This window comes from Electrophorus electricus, chromosome 21, assembly GCF_041902795.1.
Source record: "Electrophorus electricus isolate QZ-2024a chromosome 21, ASM4190279v1, whole genome shotgun sequence".
Taxonomy (NCBI): domain Eukaryota; kingdom Metazoa; phylum Chordata; class Actinopteri; order Gymnotiformes; family Gymnotidae; genus Electrophorus; species Electrophorus electricus.
The window spans coordinates 793-22,500 of NC_137517.1; the positions used below are offsets into that span (position 1 = coordinate 793).

The 21,708-nt window shown below is 41.6% G+C and overlaps 2 protein-coding genes across 4 annotated transcripts in view; one reads left to right on the forward strand and one right to left on the reverse strand.

The window, feature by feature from the left end:
- The first annotated feature begins 1,725 nt into the window (after positions 1-1,725).
- The window catches only part of LOC113568168 (uncharacterized), a 20,951-nt gene continuing 968 nt past the window's right edge, over positions 1,726-21,708 (forward strand). Inside the window, exons 1-13 of one of the 3 annotated variants that reach the window (XM_081704094.1) lie at positions 1,726-1,965; positions 4,191-4,624; positions 10,166-10,227; positions 10,907-11,009; positions 12,115-12,200; positions 12,533-12,633; positions 12,773-12,843; positions 13,185-13,292; positions 13,663-13,733; positions 14,269-14,386; positions 15,064-15,228; positions 15,504-17,205; positions 18,254-21,708. The exon at positions 18,254-21,708 is cut by the window's right edge and continues 968 nt beyond it. In XM_081704094.1, coding sequence (XP_081560220.1) covers positions 4,202-4,624; positions 10,166-10,227; positions 10,907-11,009; positions 12,115-12,200; positions 12,533-12,633; positions 12,773-12,843; positions 13,185-13,292; positions 13,663-13,733; positions 14,269-14,386; positions 15,064-15,228; positions 15,504-17,205; positions 18,254-18,258 — 3,015 coding nt within the window. In that variant the 5' untranslated portion in view covers positions 1,726-1,965; positions 4,191-4,201 and the 3' untranslated portion in view covers positions 18,259-21,708. Of the gene's footprint in view, positions 1,966-4,190; positions 4,625-10,165; positions 10,228-10,906; positions 11,010-12,114; positions 12,201-12,532; positions 12,634-12,772; positions 12,844-13,184; positions 13,293-13,662; positions 13,734-14,268; positions 14,387-15,063; positions 15,229-15,503 lie in introns of all 3 variants that reach the window. The other 2 variants (XM_081704093.1, XM_035521211.2) reach the window with 2 other exon arrangements.
- LOC113568169 (BTB/POZ domain-containing protein KCTD21-like) overlaps positions 21,196-21,708 on the reverse strand; it is an 816-nt gene continuing 303 nt past the window's right edge. The window contains exon 1 of the mRNA XM_026996349.3: positions 21,196-21,708. This exon is cut by the window's right edge and continues 303 nt beyond it. Within this exon, the coding sequence (XP_026852150.1) occupies positions 21,196-21,708 (513 nt within the window).

Consider the following 21,708-nt stretch of genomic DNA (forward strand, 5'->3'; position numbering starts at 1 on the left):
CCTAACCCTAACCCTAACCCTAACCCTAACCCTACCCTAACCCTAACCCTAACCCTAACCCTAACCCTAACCCTAACCCTAACCCTAACCCTAACCCTAACCCTAACCCTAACCCTAACCCTAACCCTAACCCTAACCCTAACCCTAACCCTAACCCTAACCCTAACCCTAACCCTAACCCTAACCCTAACCCTAACCCTAACCCTAACCCTAACCCTAACCCTAACCCTAACCCTAACCTAACCCTAACCCTAACCCTAACCCTAACCCTAACCCTAACCCTAACCCTAACCCTAACCCTAACCCTAAAACCTAACCCTAACCCTAACCCTAAACCCTAACCCTAACCTAACCCTAACCTAACCTAACCCTAACCCTAACCCTAACCCTAACCCTATCCAACCCTAACCCTAACCCTAACCCTAACCCTAACCTAACCCTAACCCTAACCCTAACCCTAACCCTAACCTAACCCTAACCCTAACCTAACCCTAACCCTAACCCTAACCCTAACCCTAACCCTAACCCTAACCCTAACCCTAACCCTAACCCTAACCCTAACCCTAACACAATTCTCTTCTCCTCCTACTGTTAAGGCAACCACAGGCACATGGAGATTGACACACCTGCCAAACCCCTAATAAGATAGGAGAAAAATAAAAGACCCATACGGGGCAGAGCACATACCCGAGTCCCACTGGATAGCCCACACTGCAGCCCAAGCCTGGTCCCAGTACTGTTTTTCAGGTTTCCTGAATAAGAAAATCAATCAATAGAAACAGTAGCCGTGCTTAAAATGCACCAGCCAGTGCCTTACCCATGGCTTCTTACTCATCCACATCAACTTTGCAGACTGTTGCCAGTGCAAATTCTCAAAACCTAACCCCTAACACTAATCCTAACACAAATACACATCACCCAATATGCTTATATCCAAAAGCATTCAAGTTTATACAGCTTGGAGTTGGAAAATATGCATCAAAATGATATGGTCAAAGTACTCTCTTGCCTAGTAATTGTGCACACAGTGTAGGAGTCAATACATGAAATATGAAAAGTAAGTTCCCCTACATTGAGACACACAGAGACAAACATTAATACACCCATAGATGTTCACAAAACTGCATAGCTAAATGGTGTCCAGTCCCTTTATTTAAAGGTTCACAGTAAGAAAACCTTGAACGTCTCATTTTAGCCAGGATTTTAGTCTCATTTTAGGCAGGGCTTTAATCTCATTTTAGTCAGGGTTTTAGTCTCATTTTAGCCAAGGTATTAGCATTATTTTAGTTAGGGTTTTAGTCAGAGTTCACCCAACATCATAGTCTTAGCTGCAGCCCAAGCTCCAGGGCCAAACTAAGCAGATAACATTATTACACTGTTGCCAAGGAAACAAACATTTCAGCAAATTGAAATGTTTGTGCAGGGTGTGGCCAACAGACTTGTTATCAGTGCAAAGCATGCACATTGGTAGGCACACACACACACACACACACACACACACACACACACACACACACACACACACACACACACACACACACACACCATATGTTTACTCAGAAATAAACTATTCTTAGCTTCTTTTAATATACTCAGAGAAGAAAATATTCTTTTTAAGAAAGTCTATTTAATTTTTCTTTAATCAAAAATCAAGAGAAGAAAAGGCTTGACCAAAGTGCAGAGTAAATGCAAAAGAGTAATAAAAAATGTGATGGTGGATATTATAAAAAAGAGTGAGATTAAGTAGAGATGACTGGTTAAAATGATTCTCATTTTGATGATAGAACAGAGATGTGCTATCTGACCACAGAGTGACATTAGAAGTGGGGGTTGCTCTCTCTGCAAGTGTGTGGGTGTGTCCCATCATCACACAGTGTGTGAGCATGTGGCCCTGGACAAACGAATCTTCTGACTGCTGCACCAACAGTATATTTTAGGGGACAAACTCCCGTGTTCTTCTTGAAGGTAGGAGAACTTTCCAGCTAGCCAACATTGTGCTTTCTGTTTTCAGTCTTACTAGTGTACTCCATCTCCTTGGTATGAGTGGATATTTTACTCAGATACATAAAAGACAGTAAGTTTAATAAGTTGTTGTCTGACATTATTTTAGCTTCCATTACTGAAACCCTGTTTATGTGCAGGAGCTTTAATCATTACTGTGAATAAAGTGAACACAGAAAGGATGAGGAAAATACATAAATAAAATAAAATAAATAAATTGTTCTTGTACCACAACTGGTAGAGCGAGGTGCTCACAAACATAAAAGGAAACATAAAAGCTATTGTGTCACAATAAAAAACAGCCTAATTGCATTTCTTAGACCTTTAACTCTGATGTACCTCTTCTGTTTTACTGCATGAGACCTTTCCAGCAGATGTTATTGCACAAAACATAAAGCACCATTCAGGATGTAGTAATCTACTGAAAGAGGTATAGGTCAGGGACTGAAAGTGTTAGAGTTAGGGTAATAGCTAGGGCTAAAAGGGTTAGGGTTAGTGTAATAGCTAGGGCTAAAAGGGTTAGGGTTAGGGTAATAGCTAAGACTAAAGGGTTAGGGTTAGGGTAATAGCTAGGACTAAAGGGTTAGGGTTAGGGTAATAGCTAGGGCTGAAAGGGTTAGGGTTAGGGTAATAGCTAGGACTAAAGGGTTAGGGTTAGGGTAATAGCTAGGGCTAAAAGGGTTAGGATTAGGGTAATAGCTAGAGCTAAAAGGTTTAGGGTTAGGGTAATAGCTAGGACTAAAGGGTTAGGTTTAGTGTAATAGCTAGGGCTAAAAGGGTTAGGGTTAGGGTTATGGTTCAGGTTGTCTCTTGGACCAGTGGATAAATCATTTCATGCTGCTGTGAGAGGTGTGTTTGATGAAAGATGGGTGCGCTCTATTGCATTTTCTGTTTTCAGTCTTACTAGTGTACTCCATCTCCTTGGTATGAGTGGATATTTTACTCAGATACATAAAAGACAGTAAGTTTAATAAGTTGTTGTCTGACATTATTTTAGCTTCCATTACTGAAACCCTGTTTATGTGCAGGAGCTTTAATCATTACTGTGAATAAAGTGAACACAGAAAGGATGAGGAAAATACATAAATAAAATAAAATAAATAAATTGTTCTTGTACCACAACTGGTAGCGCGAGGTGCTCACAAACATAAAAGGAAACATAAAAGCTATTGTGTCACAATAAAAAACAGCCTAATTGCATTTCTTAGACCTTTAACTCTGATGTACCTCTTCTGTTTTACTGCATGAGACCTTTCCAGCAGATGTTATTGCACAAAACATAAAGCACCATTCAGGATGTAGTAATCTACTGAAAGAGGTATAGGTCAGGGACTGAAAGTGTTACAGTTAGGGTAATAGCTAGGGCTAAAAGGGTTAGGGTTAGTGTAATAGCTAGGGCTAAAAGGGTTAGGGTTAGGGTAATAGCTAAGACTAAAGGGTTAGGGTTAGGGTAATAGCTAGGGCTGAAAGGGTTAGGGTTAGGGTAATAGCTAGGACTAAAGGGTTAGGGTTAGGGTAATAGCTAGGGCTAAAAGGGTTAGAATTAGGGTAATAGCTAGGGCTAAAAGGTTTAGGGTTAGGGTAATAGCTAGGACTAAAGGGTTAGGTTTAGTGTAATAGCTAGGGCTAAAAGGGTTAGGGTTAGGGTTATGGTTCAGGTTGTCTCTTGGACCAGTGGATAAATCATTTCATGCTGCTGTGAGAGGTGTGTTTGATGAAAGATGGGTGCGCTCTATTGCATTGTTCTTTGTGTAGCAATGAACAATAGAATGTCAAGCTTTGTGTGCAATATAAATATTTGTATATGGGTGTGTGCACATAAGTGATCGTGTATGGTGTTTAATCTCATTTATGTTTCTTTAACGCTCAAAGAGTGAAACAAAACCTGTGAAATGAAAAAAAAAAGTCAGAGGTTATTATGACTGTCTGCTCCTATAGCTGAGGGTCAGGGTAAACAAACCATAATGGTTTAAGGTATAGAGCTGCCTAGAAGGCATTGTCCTGGTACACCCGATGGCTAAGCCATGCCTGATAACTCCTGTGGTAGTTTTTTAACAGATGCTACTGTTTACTGTGGTATGTTTTGCTGCGATTGGATGATGTTGTGCATTCCAGTGTTCTAATCTGAATGTGCATGGCTGTTTTTGTTTCACTCATTTTCTGACAATACCAATCTTTCCTCTTCTCAGAAGGATCTGTGATGATTGTGATGAGCAGTATGTCCCTGGCCAGTGAGGAGGAGGGTGGAGTTACTGATGTGATAACCCCTCCTACTTTAGTCTCTGAACACTGCCCCCTCAGTGCTGCTCAACCTAGCTTACTCCAGTCTCCACTAGACACGCCCCCCTCTCCACCACCCCTGCCTGTGGATGTGGGAAGCCCTGTGCAGCGGAAGCGGAGGGTGCGAAGTTTCTACTGGAAGCCAATTCCTGAGGAGAGAGTGCACCAGCACGGCGCTCCCAACCTATGGACGCTTGGCCCGACTGCTGGAAAACAAATGTTCCACATTGACATCAGGAACCTTGAGGAACTATTTGCACAACGTGATGACAGACGATCACACAAGGCAACTAGCATCAAGGGCAGCCAAGCATGTAGCACTTTACAAGAGCCTAAATCAGAGGTTTGTGTGGGTTTTGGGAGGGTCAACCAATACTTAGCTTATAGCTACTCGTGGTTCAGATGAAACACCACACACTTTGAGTTTGTATGCAGACCATGACTTCATCATGGGCCAGAATAGAGGTGGTTGGGAGACCGTAGAAGAACAGCAGAACTTGAGGGAAATTTGGGCTAAAGTTCTAGGCAGCCTCTGTAGGGGGAGAAATCTGCACCCGCTGAAGATGGGGAGAAAGCTTATTCAAGACAAGGTACCCTGTTGGTCAGTGAGAGCAGTTTTACTGAGAGGAGCCTGCCATATAGTTTTAGTGAGAGAAACCTGCCATATAGTTTTACTGAGAGCAGCTTCCTGTATAGTTTTAGTGAGAGAAACCTGCTGTATAGTTTTAGTGAGAGAAACCTGCCATATAGTTTTACTGAGAGCAGCTTCCTGTATAGTTTTAGTGAAAGAAACCTGCTGTATAGATTTAGTGAGAGAAACCTGCCATATAGTTTTACTAAGAGCAGCCTGCCAGATAGTTTTAGTGAGAGAAGCCTGCTGTAGTTTTACCTGCTGCACCATACATGAGCTGGCAACTCTCACAGGATTAATATATATATATATATATATATATATATATATATATATATATATATATATATATATATATATAAGTTTCTTTGAACAATATAATAAAAATGTAAGATGTAAGATTCATATCCACAGACACACATACACACACACATTTGATTAACCTGCATGCTGTATTACCTGCAGTTTTTGGGTACATGTTTGTCAGCGGCAGTTCTAGCCATTGTGGATTGAGCTCTGTTATCATTAAGGTGATTATAATAGGGTGGTCTGTGACGTGCTGGTAACTGACCAAAAAACCAAACCAGTTTCCCTGCATCATACCAAAATGGGATTACAGATGCAAATGATCAGAATAATGGGATTACAGACACAAATTATTAGAAGAAAAACCACACAATCCTTTATTTGCTTAATGTGGAAATCAAGCCAGGCTCTGTTAGAATGTGTATGTATTTTTGAGCATTGTTTCTAGGTATTATACATAGCATGTCATCTTTTAGGTTTGTACAGACCTTTTCATTTTAATTTGGAGAATAATCAATTCAATTTTAACTCAGAGTTCAAGGGTCAGTTTAAGGTTTGTTAAATACACTGTCTGGAACACCCCCCCCAAGACATTTCTATATAAAAACATTGGCCAATGTGGCTGGAAGAAAGAAGCAGGTAGAGGAGACTAGGGGCAGAAAACAAACTAACCATGGTGGTAGAAAGAATGGAAGCTGTGAAAAGATGCTGAAATCAGGACTAGATGTTAAGATGACTGTAGTGCTAGGATTAGGGTGACTATAGTGTTAGGGTTAGGGTGACTATAGTGTTAGGGTTAGGGTGACTGTAGGGTTAGGGTGACCATAGTGTTAGGGTGACTATATGGTTAGGGTGACTATAGCGTTAGGGTGAGGGTGTCTATAGTGTTAGGGTGACTGTAGGGATAGGGTTAGTATGACTATAGTGTTAGGGTGAATGTATTGCTAGGGTTAGGGTAACAATAGTGTTAGGGTTAGGGTAACTGTAGGGTTAGGTTTAGGGCGACTATAGTGTTAGGGTGACTATAGTGTTAGGGTTAGGGTGACTGTAGGGTTAGGCAGACTATAGTGTTAGGATTAGGGTGACTATAGTGTTAGTGACTATAGTGTTAGGGTTAGGGTGACTATAGTGTAGGCAGACTATAGTGTTAGGATTAGGGTGACTATAGTGTTAGAGTGACTATAGGGTTAGGGTGACTGTACGGTTAGGGTGACTCTAGTGTTAGGGTGATAATAGTATTAGGATTAGGGTGACTATAGTGTTAGGGTTAGGGTGACCATAGTGTTAGGGTGACTATAGTGTTAGGGTGAGGGTGACTATAGTGTTAGGGTGAGGGTGACTATAGTGTTAGGGTGACTGTAGGCTTAGGATTAGGGTGACTATAGTGCTAGGGTGAATGTATTGTTAGGGTTACGGTAACAATAGGGTTAGGGTGACTGTAGGGTTAGGGTGACTATAGTGTTAAGGTGACTGTACGGCTAGGGTGACTATAGTGTTACGAAGACAATAGTATTAGGATTAGGGTGACTATAGTGTTAGGGTGACTATAGTGTTAGGGTTAGGGTGACTATAGTGTTAGGGTGACTGTATGGTTAGGGTGACTGTATGGTTAGGGTGACTATAGTGTTAGGGTGACTATAGTGTTAGGGTTAGCGTGACTATAGTGGTAGGGTGTATGTATTGTTAGGGTTAGGGGAACAATAGTGTTAGGGTGAATGTATTGTTAGGGTTAGGATGACTATAGTGTTAGGGTGACTATAGTGTTAGGGATAGGATGATGATAGTCTTAAGGTGACTATAGTGTTATGGTGACTAGAGTATTAGGGTTAAGGTGACTGTAGGGTTAGGGTGACTAAAGTGTTAGGATTAGGGTGACTATAGTGTTAGGGTGACTATAGTGTTAGGATTAGGGTGACTATAGTGTTAGGGTGACTGTAGAGTTAGGGTTAGGGTGACTATAGTGAAAGGGTTAGGGTTACTATATTGTTAGGGTTAGGGTGACTTTAGGGTTAGGGTGACTATAATGTTAGGGTTAGGGTGACTATAGTGTTAGGGTGACTATAGTATTAGGGTTAGGGTGACTGTAGGGTTAGGGTGACTATAGTGTTAGGGTTAGGGTGACTGTAGGGTTAGTGTGACTATAGTGTTAGGGTTAGGGTGATTATAATGTTAGGGTGATTATAGTGTTAGGGTTAGGGTAACTATATTGTTAGCGTGATTATAGAGTTAGGGTTAGTGTGACTTTAGGGTTAGGGTGACTATAGTGTTAGGGTGACTGTATGGTTAGGGTGACTATAGTGTTAGGGTGACTATAGTGTTAGGGTTAGCGTGACTATAGTGGTAGGGTGTATGTATTGTTAGGGTTAGGGGAACAATAGTGTTAGGGTGAATGTATTGTTAGGGTTAGGATGACTATAGTGTTAGGGTGACTATAGTGTTAGGGATAGGATGATGATAGTCTTAAGGTGACTATAGTGTTATGGTGACTAGAGTATTAGGGTTAAGGTGACTGTAGGGTTAGGGTGACTACAGTGTTAGTGTGACTACAGTGTTAGGATTAGGGTGACTATAGTGTTAGGGTGACTATAGTGTTAGGATTAGGGTGACTATAGTGTTAGGGTGACTGTAGAGTTAAGGTTAGGGTGACTATAGTGAAAGGGTTAGGGTTACTATATTGTTAGGGTTAGGGTGACTTTAGGGTTAGGGTGACTATAATGTTAGGGTTAGGGTGACTATAGTGTTAGGGTGACTATAGTATTAGGGTTAGGGTGACTATAGTGTTAGGGTGACTATAGTGTTAGGCTGAATATAATGTTAAGTTGACTAGAGCATTGGGGTTAGGGTGACTGTAGGGTTACGGCGACTATAGTGTTAGGGTTAGGGTGACTGTAGGGTTAGTGTGACTATAGTGTTAGGGTTAGGGTGATTATAATGTTAGGGTGATTATAGTGTTAGGGTTAGGGTAACTATATTGTTAGCGTGATTATAGAGTTAGGGTTAGTGTGACTTTAGGGTTAGGGTGACTATAGTGTTAGGATGATGTTAGGATTAGGGTGACTAGGGTTAGGGTTAGGGAGACTATAGGGTTATTGTAACTTTAAATTTAGGGTGACTGTATGCTTTGGTTAACTATAGGGTAAAGGCAACTATAAGGTTAGGGTGTCTATAGGGTTATGGTAACTATGGTGATTTTTTTTCTTAATATTTGTTTTTTTTTACCTCACTGAAAGTATATAATTTCTCATTTCAAATATTGTAAGATTGAGCCATTAAAAAGAAGGGTATTTCTTTCTTGAATACCATAAGTGCAAAAATGGTGAAGATGCAAACTAAATTGTTCAAAATATATGGAATGAGGCTAAAGTTTAGGATTAGGATTAATGTTTGGGTTAGGGTTAGGATTAGTGTTTGGGTTAGGGTTAGGGTTAGGATTATTGATTGGGTTATGGTTAGGATTAGGATTAGTGTTTGGGTTAGGATTGGGTGTTAGGGTTAGGGTTAGGATTAGTGATTGGGTTAGGGTTAGGATTAGGATTAGTGTTTGGGTTAGGATTGGGTGTTAGGGTTAGGGTTAGGATTAGTGATTGGGTTAAGGTTAGGATTAGGATTAGTGTTTGGGTTAGGATTGGGTGTTAGGGTTAGGATTAGTGATTGGGTTAGGGTTAGGATTAGTGATTGGGTTAGGGTTAGGATTAGGATTAGTGTTAGGGTTAGGATTAGGATTAGTGTTTGGGTTAGGATTGGGTGTTAGGGTTAGGATTAATGATTGGGTTAGGATTAGGATTAGTGTTTGGGTTAGGATTGGGTTAGGATTAGGATTAGTGTTTGGGTTAGGATTGGGTGTTAGGGTTAGGGTTAGGATTAGTGATTGGGTTAGGGTTAGGGTTAGGATTAGTGTTTGGGTTAGGATTGGGTGTTAGGGTTAGGATTAATGGGTTAGGGTTAGGATTAATGATTGGGTTAGGGTTAGGATTAGGATTAGTGTTTGGGTTAGGATTGGGTGTTAGGTTTAGGGTTAGGATTAATGATTGGGTTAGGGTTAGGATTAGGATTAGTGTTTGGGTTAGGATTGGGTGTTAGGTTTAGGGTTAGGGTTAGGATTAATGATTGGGTTAGGGTTAGGATTAGGATTAGTGTTTGGGTTAGGATTGGGTGTTAGGGTTAGGGTTAGGATTAATGATTGGGTTAGGGTTAGGATTAGGATTAGTGTTTGGGTTAGGATTGGGTGTTAGGTTTAGGGTTAGGGTTAGGATTAATGATTGGGTTAGGGTTAGGATTAGGATTAGTGTTTGGGTTAGGATTGGGTGTTAGGTTTAGGGTTAGGATTAATGATTGGGTTAGGGTTAGGATTAGGATTAGTGTTTGGGTTAGGATTGGGTGTTTTTTTCTGGCTCCTCTGACTTTTTGGAAAACTTGAGCTTTATCTTTTTTTTTTACAACTCCCTCACTGAGTCAAAGTAAAATCAGGTTGGCAGAGACAAGCAATGACAATGTATTAATACACAACACCTAGTATAGATGTACATCATACATTATGGAGCTAGTTCACACAGTATCACATTTCAACTTTTAAAATTTGTGTAATGGAATACTGGGGTTTTTTTTGGGGGGGGGGGTTGTTTGTTTTTTCTTTTTTAAAAACAGTCCTTCAGAGACAAATCAATCACCATAGCCAGCGCAGACTTCACATCTAACCCAATCACCAACAACAACCCAGTTGTTACACACAGTCTGACTTGATTACAATCAATTATTTATTACATCACAGCATTCGTTACAACTTATTCTTTACACATAGTCCAATCTTTACACTAAATTTTGACCTTGAATATTGTGTAGTCATTAACATCATTATCACTTCTGGTAAACTTATTTGATATCTTATTACTGAAATGCAGTCTGTGTGAATATGAACATCACAATTTAATTTTCTTTTTCTTTCTTCAGATTACCATTCTTGATTCTAAAAGGAGCATGAACCTGGCAATTTTCCTGAAACGCTTTAAAAAGTAGGTATGGAAGAGAGCCATGAAATCCATCTGTTAATTCTGGTAATGCTAAGACTAGAAACCCTGAGGTTTCTGGGACAGCATTTTAAAACAAATTAACAAAAATGGGATTTATAAATCTTTGTGTGTTTAGGGTCCCTACCTTGTGGTGCCTTCGCTCATTATAATTAATGCTTTGTGTTCAGCTTGAGACCAAGAGTCTGATGTATAATTCTTTGCTTTGTATTTTGATACTTTACTGTCACTATTTGTGTCTCTCTTCAGTCTTGAACTGCAGATAGGTAGGTAGCTGACCAGAACTGCAGACAAGTTACTAGCCAGAACTGTAGATGGGTAACTAGCTAAACTAGCAGCATCAGTATATAAATTACAATAGGTTAAAGGAGATATATGTTACATCACTCACTACACAAGCAGTCAAGTGGAACGATTCAGTAGGTTATAATTTACTACTACAAGTTTAATAATGGATAGCAACAGCCTTTCTAAGTTCTGACACTAGCCACGAATACACTTATTTTATATCAGGAATGCTTTAGCTTTATTCATAAACATTAAGGCTACTTTCCCCAAAGGGAAATGCAATATATATATATATATATATATATATATATATATAGTCAAACATACAATTGCACATTAGAATAAAAGTGAGGAAGGTTCCTTCCTCTCTCTCTAGATCCCACAACTCCATCATGGAGGATATTCTCCATGGCAACAGTGCAGCATTTGGACCAGAGGCCCTTAGAGAGCTGTACAAACTTCTGCCAGAATCTGTAGAGGTAAAACTACTGAAACGCTGAAACATACTGAAATATACCATGACTGGCCAATTTGAACACTGAAACATACTGAAATATGCCATGACTGACTACTGAAACACTGAAACATACTGAAATATGCCATGACTGACTAACCCGAACACTGAAACATACTGAAATATGCCATGACTGACTACTGAAATGCTGAAACATACTGAAATATGTCATGACTGACTACTGAAATGCTGAAACATACTGAAATATGCTATGACTGAGTAACCCTAACACTGAAACATACTGAAATATGCCATGACTGACTAACCCGAACACTGAAACATACTGAAATATGCCATGACTGACTACTGAAATGCTGAAACATACTAAAATATGCCATGACTGACTACTGAATGCTGAAACATACTGAAATATGTTACAACCCTTAAAGGACTCTGTAACGGTTGTCCACATCAAAATTTGATCTTAGCGGATCCCATGCCTGCTTTTTTCAGCTCAATACATACAACAAGCCAATGCAGAGAATACATACAGCATAATAAAAAAGGATTTTCCATAAAATAAAATAAAAAAACAACAACAGGGAGAATATTTTAAAAAACAATTCTACATATGTTAGACAAATATAGTATCAGCAGTACAGATAAAACCGAAATATGCTGAAATATGCCATGACTGACTTACTAAAACAATTCAGTTCAAAGGTGAAATGCAAAGATGGTTTACTAGGCTCAAATGTGACCAGTCAAGACTTTTTTTAAGGGTTTGTTTTTGAAGGGCTTGTTTTCCATAGTAAACAACTAAACTGTTGATATGCCCCAGTAATTGTTGTAGAAAGAACACCTGTTTGTTTATCTTATTTTGAGTTATTTTGCTATAACATCCTAGGGTTAGGGTTAGCAGACTAGATAACTAGTGTACTGGATTAGGATTAACCCTAGCAGACTAGATAACTAGTGTACTCGGATAGGGTTATGGTTAACCCTAGCAGACTAGATAACTAGTTTACTGGGTTAGGGTTATGGTTAACCCTAGCAGACTAGATAACTAATTTACTGGGTTAGGGCTAGCCCTAGCAGACTAGATAACTAGTGTACTTATGGAACGACAGGTGGAGAAGTTACATGCATATGGAGGAGACCCAGCACAGTTGGCCATGGTCGACTCCTTCATGTACCACCTCACACTCTTACCCAGGTATGCATCCACACAAACACACACACACACACACACACACACACACACACACACAGACACAGAAACTCTTACCCAGGTATGCGTGCACACACACACACACACACACACACACACACACACACACATACACACAAACACACACACAGTAAAGAGTACACTACACACACACACACAGTAAAGAGTACACTACACACACACACACATACACACACACACACACACACACACACAAATACACACTTACCTTATCATGCTGCAATAATATTACTCCTAAATTTCTCGTCAGTTACGTAAGTGTGTGTGTGTGTGTGTATGTGTGTCTGCACTTGTAGCTTTGATCTGCGTATAGAAGCTCTGCTACTGAAGGAGGAATTTTCTCCTTTGTGTTCATCCCTGAAGCAGGACATCTGTACTGTTTGCTTTGCTGCCAGAGGTGATCACTCTCTTTTACTCTCTCATTCTTTTCCACTCACTCACCATCAATGCCCTTTATTCTCTTTCTTATTGTCATATCAATCTTGTGGGGCATCTCTGTCATATCATAGAAACATTTATGATTTTTAACTTTGTAGAGTTGCTCAGCTGTGAAGAGCTCCACTCTGTCCTACACTTGGTGCTTGAAGCAGGAAACATAATGAACTCAGTGAGACTTTTCTCTCTCTCTCACTGTGTGTGTGTGTGTGTGTGTGTAGTGTACTCTTTATTGTGTGCGTGTGTGCGTGTGCGTGTGTGTGTGTGTGTGTGTGTAGTGTAGTCTTTATTGTGTATGTGTGTGCGTGTGCGTGTGCGCGTGCTCGTGCGCGTGTGTGTGTGTGTGTAGTTTACTCTATATTGTGTGTGAGTGTGTGTGTGTGTGTGTGCGTGCGCGTGTGTATTATATATATATATATAAGTAACACTAACTCACAGTCTCCTGTAAGACGCATTGATTCGGTTTCAAATTTCACTACGTGCAGTTACTCTGAGACTGTCACTCTCTCTCAGGGTGGCTACGGCGGGAACGCTGCTGGATTTAAGCTCTCCTCTCTGCTGTCGTTAGCTGACACCAAAGCTAATAAACCAGGCATGACCCTACTGCATTTTGTTGCTCTGGTGAGTGAAGTTTTCATTCCATGTAAAGCACAAGGCAGATCATTTGGGAGGGAGATTCTGAACCAAGCATTCATAAGCCATTTAGTAGGCATTCATATGCTACTTGAGAGTTTAAATGGGGCAAAATATTACAGAGTAGATAATGGTGAATAATTCACCCGAGAGAAACATGCAACACAGACAGCATGCTAACAACAGACATCACTGCCACATCTTTATACTGCTCAGAACAGAGGAGAACATTTGTTTCAATAAGGTTTCTAAAACATTAAACTGCAGATTATAAAACTTTTTAATGTGTTTGTTAAATTTGTTGGCCTAGAGTGAGCTCTGTGTGTGCATGATTACTGTGTGTGTTGTGGGTCCTCAGGAGGCTAAGAAAACAGATGAGCAGCTGCTAAAGTTTCCTGAGAAGCTTCGGCACGTTGAAAGTGCTGCACGGTGAGAATATCCAATAACGGACCCAGATCAGTCAGGTAGTGCACAAAAACAGTGAAAATGGCTGGAGTCATAACAGTGTGGTCTAATCCAAAAGTGAGGCAATGTTGTATATAGCATATTTTGAGAGCCTGTGTTTTTTGAGGTTATTTTGAGTCGCTGTTGGTCTTGAATTAGACTGTAAGCATTGCTTATGTGTTGGGTATAGGGTGGGTTACCCCCAAACGCCTTGTTGGGTATAGACTTACCCACAAACACAGCCTTATGGACTTCATTATTTTCCAATAATACAATAATTCTAAATAGTTTTCTTGTTTTGAGTTTAAGATTGTGTATCAAGTTCTCTGTAGCATTTTTGCAAAAATATACATAAGGGGGAAAAATATATAAATAAAATTGTTTGAAAAAGAGGTTTAAAAATATAGATTAAGCGTAATTTGTTATAGTAAGATATCTGATATGTAGATATCAGAAATGCTATCAAGCTTGTCATGAATAGTCACTGCTGTCATACAAGTCCTAACTAATGTTCCCACAGGGTGAGTGTGGAAGGTTTGTCTGTGGAGTGGCAGAGTCTGAGCATGAGAATTAAGCATGTGGAACAGAAAACTCAGAGTAATGCAGAGCTACAAGAACAACTCCACATGTTCCTACAGGTGTGTGTGTGTGTGTGTGTGTGTGTGTGTGTGTGTGTTGGAGAGACAGTATGTATGTATGTGTACATGCCTGTGTGTGTGTGTGTGTGTGTGTGTGTGTGTGTGTGTTGGAGAGACAGTATGTATGTATGTGTACATGCCTGTGTGTGTGTTGGAGAGACAGTATGTATGTATGTGTACATGCCTGTGTGTGTGTTGGAGAGACAGTATGTATGTATGTGTACATGCCTGTGTGGGTGTGTGTGTTGGAGAGACAGTATGTATGTATGTGTACATTCCTGTGTGTGTGTTGGAGAGACAGTATGTATGTATGTGTACATGCCTGTGTGTGTGTGTGTGTGTGTGTGTGTGTGTGTTGGAGAGACAGTATGTATGTATGTGTACATGCCTGTGTGTGTGTGTGTGTGTGTGTGTGTGTGTGTGTTTGTTGGAGAGACAGTATGTATGTATGTGTACATGCCTGTGTGTGTGTTGGAGAGACAGTATGTATGTATGTGTACATTCCTGTGTGTGTGTTGGAGAGACAGTATGTATGTATGTGTACATGCCTGTGTGTGTGTGTGTGTGTGTGTGTGTGTGTTGGAGAGACAGTATGTATGTATGTGTACATGCCTGTGTGTGTGTTGGAGAGACAGTATGTATGTATGTGTACATGCCTGTGTATGTGTGTGTTACAGAGCAGTTTTGCTCTTCTTGAAGACATTAATAAGAGCAGGACTGAGCTGCAGAAGGAGGGAGATGATCTGATAGATTTCTTCTGTGAAGATAAAGACACATTCAGACTGGACGACTGCTTCCATATCTTCCAACACTTCTGTTCCAAGTTCACAAAAGCTGTACAGGTACACACACGTACGCACACGCACGCACGCACGCACACACACGCACGCACACACACACAGATACACACACACACACACACACACAAGATGTAAATTATTATTTTTTGGCTTAGAAGTGTCTCTAGAGGGTCTCATGAGCCAATAGTGAAAGAAAGAAACTGTAGAAAATACCAGCTGGAGATTTTGTCCTTCTGTGTACTGACACCTGCTGTTGAGGGTTGGGTTTATGTTTCTGCAGATCTTAACCCAGGTCTTCTTCTCATGTTCTTCTGCAGGAGAATATAGAGCGAGAGCGAAGGGAGGCATCTCAGATGAAGCGCATGAAGGAGCTCGAGGAGAAGCGTCGCTCGTGGGCAGACAGGGAGATCGTGTGTGGAGTCTTTGGGTCGAGATGTAGCAGTGAGACTGATGTGCAAGCAGCTCTGAAGAGGGAGGGGCTTTTGCAGCTGCTTAGGTCCCACCCACAGAGCCTTCAGAGTCCTTTTACTGTGGGACAGTTTGGTAGCTACCGTTACTCATGGCAACAACCCAGTGAAGGCAGTCCTAACTCTGCTAGGTCAGATCCAGACACACACTCCCTGACACTTATACAGACAGCTACAGACTCTAATAGTGAGCTGCAGTCTTCTGCAGCTACACACAGACACACAAGCTCTGGCCAGGGGGATATACCTGTGAATAGATACAGACGCACAAGCTCTGGCCAGGGGGATATACCTGTAGATGCACACACACTGGTGCCTGCCCTGCAAGCCTTTAACTTCAGTCCTCCACTTGATGGTGACCACGGCTATAGCAATTCCCAGAAATCCAGCCAGGATGCCATCACTCTGATGGATCTGGAAGTAAATAATAAGGTGGGGCCTCAATCTGATAAATGGATGGAGGAAAACAGAAATCCAGCAACTCAACCCACAACTGTGCTAGAGACCCCAGACATAACCTCTCATACAGTGCAGATTGGACTCACAGCACAGATGGGCAAGAGGAGCATGTCCCTCACACACTCCGAAGGAGAAAACAGTAATGACACAGACCTCAAATGCAACAAAGAGCTCAAAGTATTTTTGTCTGAGGGTGATACCTCATCTGCATTCAGTGATCAAGCTGATGTAAAAACCATCAGGGACTATTCAGGGTCCAACAATCAGACATCTGACTCCACAGATCATGCATTAATGTCCAAGAGCGATGAATCTGGTTCCCACGTGAAAATGAACATTGTAAGGGGAGAGAAAGAGACACAAGTCCACAGGTCATCCAGCAAAACAAAATCATTCAGAAAAATGACTACCAATCCAGCTGTCTCTTCCTCCAAGAAAACCCCTAACCCTCCTCTTCATCCAAGACTTCCCCATCTCTTAACCCCCACCAGTTCCTCCAAGACGTCTCCATCTCCAAAGCCCACTCATATTCATCCAGTGCGGACTCTCACCCCTTCTGAGATTCAGAGCATGCGGAGAGTCATTCCTCTTGGCCAAACCCCTCGTGCTGCCAGCACAAGATTCCCCAGCCCAGCTGCTCAAAGCACCACCTGCACTGCTCCACCAGTGCAGAGGTCATCCACCCGCACTGCTCCACCCGCACAGAGGTCATCCACCCGCACTGCTCCACCCGCACAGAGGTCATCCACCCAAACTGCCCCACCACCACAGAGGTCATCCACCCACACTGCTTCATCAGCACAGAGGTCATCCACCCGCACTGCTTCATCAGCACAGAGGTCATCCACCCACACTGCTCTACTAGCACAGAGGTCATCCACCCACACTGCTCTACTAGCACAGAGGTCATCCACCCACACTGCTCTACTAGCACAGAGGTCATCCACCCACACTGCTCTACTAGCACAGAGGTCATCCACCCACACTGCTCTACCAGCACAGACGTCATCTATAAGGAAGTCAGCAGTTCAGCAAAAATCGATGCCCGAGGAGAAGATGTGTCGATCTACAATGCGTGTTCTTGCTCAATCAGGTGGGAAGAGTTCTTGGCCACTCCACCAAAACTCTGCCCAAAAGCACACCCCCAACTTTGCTCGAAACACTGTGGCCTCCTCTACTCGCAGTGCTGTTGCCAGTGGTGACCTGTTGGTCAGCAAAAGTACCATGGCAACCACTCCAATAATGCCTTCACTAAATGGTACTACATCCCTCAGACTATCACAGAGCAGAATGAACCCACAGATCATGTCTGGTAGCAACTCTAACTCTGGTAAAGCAGGAAGTGTTTGTCTGTCTCCTGTTTCTGGCCATATTAGAACGAACCAGAGCAGGCTCTCTCAGAAGTCGCCCTTGTCCCAAGTGCCCCTGAAACCTGCCTGGAAGTAATGGAAGTAGTGCTGGGGCCATTCAGGAGCGTCTGTGGAGACATTTAAGCGATCCAGAATCCGTTGTGTCTGTCTTGCTGATGTGTAATTGCTCAAATCAGAATACACAAAACAGTCACCCATCAATATAAATATTTACTCCTGTATTGTCATGTGGGCAACATAGACAGGCTTTTTTTTAAAATGGACATCTCAGTGTGGCTTGAGAAAAGTGGCTGATGTTCCCTTTAGACAGACACAGGACCAATCTGAAATTCTGCGATTCTGGGTGCTACTTCTGCAAGCATGCCAAATTGACCTTTTATTTTTATTTTCGTTAATCTTTTAATACTATACTAGGTATCCATGAACTCAATTTTTCCATTAAATAAACTTTTAAACCACAGGAGATCTTTATTTAGTAAAAGCATATAATGTCAAAACCCTTTAATAAATAGCTGACTTCTTCAGAAACCATGAAGTTCATCTGATTTTAGATACACATGGTATTACAGGTGGGATCAGTTGTGAGAATTTTATGGCAAATAACAATTGAGAGGCCAAAATAAAGAAAAGCACTAAAACTATTTTCTACAGTTATTATAGGGATAGAATAAATAGAACACAATGTTGAATTGTTACACCATGTACATTTGACAAATGTGACATTGTTATTAATCCATATGAGATGGCATTAACTGCTTTTATTCTTAAAAGGTTAAACAGCGATTCAAGAGGATAGTTTTTGTAAGTGGACTATAAGCCAATCAGAATGAAGCCCTTGAATCCTACTGCAAACCAGGTCTGTTCCCAAGGCAACACACAGTCTTGTTCATTTCCAGCATATTCTTATTTCCTGATTTTCCTCAGACAGTGAAAGTGGAGGAGGAGTGTATTCGTAAAGTTACAGCTTTTGATGTTGGCTTGCATAACCATTTTGCTCAGAAGTGTTTTTTCTTTACAATTAGGAGTATGTGTACAGTGAGTAAGGGTTTGTGACAGCCTATATAAATGTTCTAGACTTTCTAGATGTATCATTTATTCTCACTAAGATGTCTGTCTTGATATCTTTCAGATTGTGGTTGTTGCCAATATAATCAAAGAAATTACAGTTATTTAAATCCTTCAGAGATCAAATCATTAATGTTACTTTCTTTAATTCAAAATGAAAGATTGTGATTCTGATTTGATTTGAATATTTGAGACTGATTTAATGAGACTGAATAAAAATTGATGGCTAGTAAATCATGTGCATTGTAAAGGATTAGTAGGTGAAACCCCTACAAGCTCAAATGAGTAGACAATTTAAAACTCAAAGCACTGCTTCTCTCCAGCCTTAGCATTGCTCCCCTTAGCTTTGCATATACGGTAAAAATGGTCTGCGGATCTTATCTTGAAATCAACAGGCATGATCTAAATGTATATGGACAACTTTAGCTTTACTACATTAAGGGTGAAATATCATTGTAATCTTTGTAGTATGAATAACCACTGGACAACAGGGAAGAAGCAATGTGATACATTGGCCAGGTGTGTTGGAGATGGTGGTGTGTAGAGTAAGGTGTGTTGGACAGGTGTGTTGGGGTTGGAGTGTGTGGATTAAGGTGTGTTGGGGATGGGGGTGTGTGGAATATGGTGTGTTGGGGTTGGGCATGTGTGTTGGACAGGTGTGTTGAGGATAGGGGTGTGTGGAATAAGGTGTGTTGGACAGGTGTGTTGAGGATGGGGGTGTGTGGAATAAGGTGTGTTGGACAGGTGTGCTGAGGATGGGGGTGTGTGGATTAAGGTGTGTTGGACAGGCGTGTTGGGGATGTGTGTGTGTGGATTAAGGTTTGTTGGTGATAGGGGGATGTGTGGAGTAAGGTGTGTTGGGGTTGGGCGTGTGTGGAGTAAGGTGTGTTGGACAGGTGTGTTGGGGATGGAGCTGTGTGGAGTAAGATGTGTTGGACAGGTGGGTTGGGGTGTGTGGATTAAGGTGTGTTGGACAGGTGTGTTGGGGATGGGGGTGTGTGGAATATGGTGTGTTGGGGATAGGGGGATGTGTGGAGTAAGGTGTGTTGGGGTTTGGGGGGGTGTGGATTAAGGCCTGTGACACTCTCTCCGAAAGGTCACTCTGATCCACCTGTAACACTGACATCTCCCAGAAGGAGGAGCTTCTCAAACAGGTGCAAGAATCACACACATGCACAGACAAATGCAGTCCTGCTGGTGTCTGTAACCCAAACCCTCACCAGGAAACTTACTACCAAATACCTCTCAGGTCTTCCTTGTGCCATAATGAATATGAAGACTCCCAGAACACATACTGCAAAAATACACTCTAGGACTGTCTAGTACGCACACACACACACACACACACACACACACACACTCTCACACACACACACACACACACTCCTGCCACTGCCACACCCAGATTGTCCCACTCCATGCAGACTCTCTGACTAATCAGATCACCTTTGCCTGAATGTGCTACACCTGTTCTTTTCAGAGTACGCTCACTCTGTCCTCTTATATCTGTCCCCTGACTTCTTTGTGAAATATTGCCATAATATGACTCATATGGAGTGTATTCCTATCCTGCTGGTCTTCCTGGTTTTTGATCTGTTTCCTTCCCAGACTATGCCTCGATCCTATCAGTACCTTCTGGATTCTTTTTACTGGTTCTGACCCTGAATTTACCCTGAACTCTCTGACTTGTGATCTCCCTGTTACGAACACTGACCCTGCCTTGTCTCAACCAGCTATCCCTGAGTCATAAACAGAGAAGAGGGTTGGTGTTAGGCAGGGTGTGCTAACTGGTGCTGATGAATAGAAGATGATGATGAATGTCTCTGAATAGATGAATATCGTGTTCACCTGTCAACTAAGTACAACATTCACATCTCACGCATTTGATTTAAATTATTTAAATAGTTGCTATACATGAATCTCCCTTTGTTTCTTTCTTGTTGTCTATTGTGTTGTATGATATTGTTCAGTGACTTGTTTATTCTAATTATTATTTATTGTAATTTCATTACATAACAATATATGCATGCAATATAACATGAATCACCTTACTGTGAATAACTGATTTACTGATGGTTCCTCAGCATGTGAAGTGCGGCTACAAGATGAGAACTGCAGAATTGTTTTAATTTAACAGAAAATGCAGATTACAGTTAGATTACAGAGTTCATATAGTTCACACAATTGTGTGGCCTTAATACAACCATTTTAGTACAAATAGTAAGAGAAAGTGTCAAATAAACAGCTTAAAATGAATAAAAAACAGTTATTACAATAATTTTTATTCATATGATTGTGACGGCCCAAGTGGTGCAGGGCCAATGGGATGCACAGACGTCTCTCGACATAGACAGACAGACGTACCGTGAAAATGGTAATTTAGCTCACTTTCTTAAAAGAAATTCCAGAAATATTGGCAGAGGCTAGCATACTCATATTAGTGGTATTAGATCTCAGTAATATCCAGTTCTCAGTAGTTATTAGTGGTTATTAGATCTCAGTAATAGAACTCAGTAACTGATCTCAGTAATTGATCTTGGTAATTGATCTCAGTAATAACCAGTTCTCAAATGCAGTTTTAGTGTCTGCTTACTCACATCAGTTTATTAGACCTGAGTGTAATACTCATGGATTTGGCAGGTGTAGTCTTAGTAGCGTACACAGCGCAGCCTATGGCAATTCAGGATGTCAGCAGGGTCAGGGGTCACCAGGTCAACACGAAACCCTTCAGGCAGCACGACTCTAAGCAGCTGAGCGATGAAGTGGTGAGTGTCGTGGACAGGGACGCTGGCATTTCCGTCCGCCTGCGGGGTGGCGCTGAGTTCCAGGTAACCGTGTCTTGTATGCTGCTCACGTGGAAGCTCCGGTGGGCATGGAACCCACTCCAGACGGAGGTCTGTCTGCTCAGCCTGCGGTGCTGTCAAGACACTGCCCTGTTCATACGAGAATCTGGAACAGAGCAGCTGTATGAGGGTTGGAGATGTGCAGAAGACATTAGCTGTGTGCACATGCACTGTGCATGAGCGCAGCTCATAGTTCTCTGGACCTCGTTTGTAGTTGAAATGCAGAACCCGCGCCACACTGTCCACGTCCACACAGAGCAGGGCACCACTACACCAGCTACTATGAGGCTCCCTGTCCTTCCGCTCCAGTTCCACCAA